Source organism: Gavialis gangeticus, unplaced genomic scaffold (genome assembly GCF_001723915.1).
Source record: "Gavialis gangeticus isolate Ggan-Ray unplaced genomic scaffold, GavGan_comp1, whole genome shotgun sequence".
In the NCBI taxonomy this organism is placed as follows: domain Eukaryota; kingdom Metazoa; phylum Chordata; order Crocodylia; family Gavialidae; genus Gavialis; species Gavialis gangeticus.
The window spans coordinates 17,049,678-17,054,441 of NW_017729025.1; the positions used below are offsets into that span (position 1 = coordinate 17,049,678).

General features: G+C 47.5%; 1 protein-coding gene across 1 annotated transcript in view; it reads left to right on the forward strand.

The window, feature by feature from the left end:
• SYNE2 (spectrin repeat containing nuclear envelope protein 2) overlaps positions 1 to 4,764 on the forward strand; it is a 352,391-nt gene that overhangs the window by 281,269 nt on the left and 66,358 nt on the right. The window contains exon 100 of the mRNA XM_019518445.1: positions 1,188 to 1,343. Coding sequence (XP_019373990.1) covers positions 1,188 to 1,343 — 156 coding nt within the window. The remainder of the gene's footprint in view (positions 1 to 1,187; positions 1,344 to 4,764) is intronic.

Sequence of the window (4,764 nt, forward strand, 5' to 3'; positions counted from 1 at the left end):
AGCTACAACAATTAATACTGCTATAGGTCGCACACCGCCAAATTTCTGGACCCCTGAGGAGCCCCCGGGCTAGGTTCAGGCCATGGACTGGAGGCTGAGCACCATTGAACTAGATGATCACACCTTTTTAGTTTAGTAGATTAATATTTTTTTCAGTGTCTCCTTTGAAAGCTGAATGGTGAGTCTCCTTTCAAAATTTAAATGTGCCATTCAAAGGGGCTGCTGGCATAGGAAAAGGTTTCTGGATCCTTAATACTTTTTTCTGCCCTGTTCACCTCACTGGAGTCAGTGGGTTTTTTTCTTTGTCAGCAGAAGGTGAAAGGTTTCCTGACAGGTTTCATTGTAAAATGTAGCTCTCCTCCTTCATTTGCAGAACACTGCTATTTCCTTTCTCTGCAGACTGCTGGGCAGTTACTCCTCTCCTTCAGCGAGAATTTAACACATTACTTGTAAAAAGCCATCAGAAAAAAATTATATCCTTATGACAGTAGGAATGGGTCTGTCTTTACCTTTCTTTTCTTAATTGAATTGCTTAGAAATTTCAAACTGAAGCAGCTGGAGAGCTGCTAACAGACCAAATGCTTGGAATGACGAAATTCTGTGTGGCTGCAGGAAAACTGGAGGGAAGCGGGTTGTAGTCTCAAATAGAAACCAGATGTGGAGGAAAATATGCATTCTGGCAAAAAAAACAAAAAACGTGCAAAACGTAAGAAGTCATAGTACATTTATTAATTGAAGTGCGTTTGCAATGCGTTTGTGTTCTGCTGGGGGCTGCAGGATGGCAGGTAACTCCTAGAGCATATTTTGGTATTTTGAGAGTCATAGGAGGCTTCTTTCTGACGCCAGTAGGAAATGTGCTGCTGACCAGCAGGCTCAGGCCCAGACCCAGACCCAGAATGAGGTACATTGGAGGACACCCTCTAATACAGCTGAAGAGAAGTCCATGTTTTCTGCTAAGCATTTCCCTGCCTCTCCCATGCAGAAGAAGAAAAGGCAACAGCAGCTGAGGAGCCTGCTCCTAGCAGAGACTTTCTCAGCCGTACCCTTCTGGCTGTGCCTCTGCAAATTCCCCTCCTCTCTCTCTGGTTTCCCTTCCCCCACAGGCCAGTCGGGGGATTAACCAACAGGTTTGGAAAAAAACAGGAGCTTAGTGTAAAGGATTGTGTTCCTTGTGTTTTTAAATGCAGGGACTGGAGAAGTCGCTGGCAGACTGGAACCAGGACATGAAAGAACTCAGTAATATGAAGGCAGACTTGGCTCACTGTATCCTTGCAGAAGATGTGATGGTGCTGAAGGAGCAAGTAGAGCATTTGCACAGACAATGGGAAGAGCTCTGTCTGAGAGTAAGTTGCTGAATACAGCGTTCATGTCCCCGGCTCCCGGCACTGTGTTTGGGGTGAAATGTCTCGGGGCCTGAGCACAGCGGAAAGCGGCGTGCTGTAGTCGACAAGAGGGGAATCTTTTTGAGCACAATCTGCAGATGCCGCTGCTTTTTAGCAGAGCTGAACAATCGGGATGAATGTTAGTCTGGAGGCTGTTCCCTTTGTTTCCAAAACACGAAGTGCCCTAGTTAAGCAAACTCCTTTAATAATTGTGTGTCTGAAGTGTGGGAGTGAAATGAAGTAAAGGGCTATGGCAGTTTGGGGGGCTTTGTTCTAGCTCACAAAATGACAACGCAGATAACTAAGGGGAAATGGGAATAGCCAAAAATGAAGGATGGAAAAACTTTCGGGGAGGGGGAGGTTGCTGGTCCTGCCACCTACTTTTCATCTTCTGAATTCACAAAGGGATGATATGTTGTGGAGGCTGACTTAAAAACCAACAACAAGAAAGTTAATCGGTGAAATGTTCACAGGAATCAGCAACGAGGAGCTAAACTTATTCTGAAGCCTGTTCTTTTGTGTAATGTATTTCCAAAACTGCCTGAGCTGTCATACAGCATTGAGTGTCCTTTGTGGCCTCTTGGTGTATTAACTTCAGTTCAGCACAGCTTTTACATTTTATGGGACTCAGTTCATCAACAGATATCAACTGGGATGAATTTAGCCCTTTGTTTTAGTAGATCAGCTTATGAGTATTGTAGGAATGCGTTTTTATGTTTGTTAATAGAGCAAGGCAGTAAAAAAAAGAGCAAAATGTTATTTCTACATCTTGATTTAAGGTGGCCCTGAGCGAGCAACACGTAATCACAGAGTAACAAAGCTCATATTTTGTTGAACAAAAAAAAATTATAATTTGGGGTAAATTTATTATTGTGGGGGGCGCAAATCTTTCCCAGGCAAGGGGAACTCTAAGGGAATTCTGATGAAGAAAGAAATGCAGGAGCACACTTTGTATGAACTTTCACGTGGGGGAAATGTTTTTATCTTTCCTCCAAGTGAATATTTTGCCATGAACTGAGGGGCTGATCTAGTGAAAATACACACACTGTTTTCCTTACTAGTACAGATTATGTAAACTGATTTGTAACGCCAGAATTAATTGCATGGGATGGTATTGGGCATCTGTTGGAAATGCACGTTTCAGCACTTAAATAAAGGAAACCTGATTTTCCTGTGGGTGCTCAGCATGTGTACTTAGAGTGCCTAGCAGCCCTAAAAATCAAGCTATTTTTATGTGTCTACCTACAAACTGCCCAAATTCATCATCTTTTAGCCATTGCACTTTCAGTTCAAACATGCTATTAAAACACACAGTCTGAGAGATGAGCTGGAGCCGAAGACTTTAAAGACTTTGTATTCTTTGCGGGCAATTGAAATTTAAATGCAGAGCTAAGAGAGGCTTTAACAGCCAGACACTGCAGCTGTCATGGTCATCGCAGAACGGCTGCCAGATGTTCGTGCTGGAAAGGACAGGGAGATAAACAAACAGCTATGGAGCAGATGCATTCAAGGGGATTATTGTTTGCATAGCTGCCATTGCAAGAAACATGTAGGTTAACAATTCATAGCAAGAAGAAACATGGTGTATTTTAACATGTATATCTGTAGGTCTAGTATGTCTGCAGGCATGTTGGCTACTAGTGTAGCTTCTGCTTCACAGAAAGAGGGGTTAAAACCACAGCAGCAGTATTACAGAAATGAGGTCCCATTGGCAGCACAGGAGGGAAGAGTGGCTATTTTGAGGCCTTTCCCCTCATTTCCTGGCAAGATCCCAATAGGAGCCCCTGGGTTACAGTCTGTCAGGCAGAGCTCTGTGAGTGGCAGGGGGCTGGAGCAGAGGGCTGCCGTGCCACAGAAATGTGCCCATTTAACCAGGCAGAACAGAAGTCAGAAGAGTTGAAAAGGAGTTAATGCTGCCTCCGTTAGCATTGTCATCCCCTCCTTGCCAGCTTAACAGAGGAGATGCATTGCAGGTGGCAGGGGATGAGTAGAGAGATCCTGCAAGACCAGTGTCACAGATGCAGAGGACTATTCATCAGTGGGGCAGAGGTCCTCAGGCCACTGGTTTTTTTGTGGTAGTTTTCATCCTTATCTGAGTCATACTCCTTTATACGGCCCTTTCAGCCCCATGTAGCAGGAATAAAGAAGCCATACAGATGTAGGGTTGTATTTCCCCAACCTATCAGTTTCCAGTACATGAAGAACATGTAGGGCAGTGGTCACCAACCAGTGGATTTCAATCCACCGGTAGACCTCAGAGCCTCTTGAGGTAGATCTGGGAGTCAGTCCGAGGCTGGGGTGGGGGGCTGAGTGCCCGTGTGCATGAACACACGTGCCCCAGCTCAGCAGGTCTGTCCATGGGGAGGGAAAAGGCAGGGCCTAGATCGAGGCCGCCACAGTGAGGGACAGTGCTGCAGAGGCAGGACCAGGGGTAAGTTGAGTGGAGCTCCAGCTGGGTGGGTCTTACCTGCTGGGGAAGTGCACCCCCAAATAATTTTTTCTCCCTCTGCCTTAATCTGCTCCCCTGCTCCTGCCCCACAGACTTATGTGCTGGGCAGGGAAGAGGAGGGTAGCAGGGGCGCACAGTAGATCTTGGGTTGCTTTTAAATGCCAACGGTGATCTACTTAAAAAAGTTGGAGACCACTGGTGTAGGACCTATGTTCTCACAATGGCAAGGGCAAAAGATACAAGGCCAAAAATGATCTTTTTAGCTGTTCCTGTTCTCTCACTGGCACTTCCAAGCTTCACGCAGGCTAAGTACAGATGTTCAAAAGTTTTTATTGGCAGGAAGTAGGGGTGCACCAATAGAGATTTTGGGGGCCAATACTGATAGCTGGTATTTAAGGAGTTGTATCGGCCGATAGCAATCCAATACAACTGCCATCAGCTGGTCAGTCCGTTGTGGTGGAAGGGGAGGAGGGAGGGAAGGGCCGTGGGGAACAGATCAATGCCCCCTGTGGTGAGGGAAGGAGCAGGGGAAGGCGCTGCCCATCTGTGGGGGGAGGGGCCATGGGACGGAGCTGCAGCTCATGGGAGAGGGGGCTCCCACTGTTGCTTGCACCCTGGGAGGGTGGGCGTGTGCCCCCGGATCTACATGGCGCCGGGTGGGCTGTAGCTGCGGGGTGGAGCGGGTGCTGAGCAGGGCTCTTCTCATTAGGCTTTTCCACGTGCTTGGGTGGAAGTGGGGTGTTCGGCCGAGGCAGCGCAGGGCTGGGAGTGGAGCTGCTGCAAAATTTGTTTTGGCTACAGCCTCCTCCCAGCACCACTGGAGCCTGTTTTGAGCCCAGCCCCTGGCAAGAGGAGCCCCGTGCAGTGCAGGCTCCAGCTCCACCCTGCAGCTGCAGCCCACCCCACGCAAATCCAGGGGTACACACCCCCTCC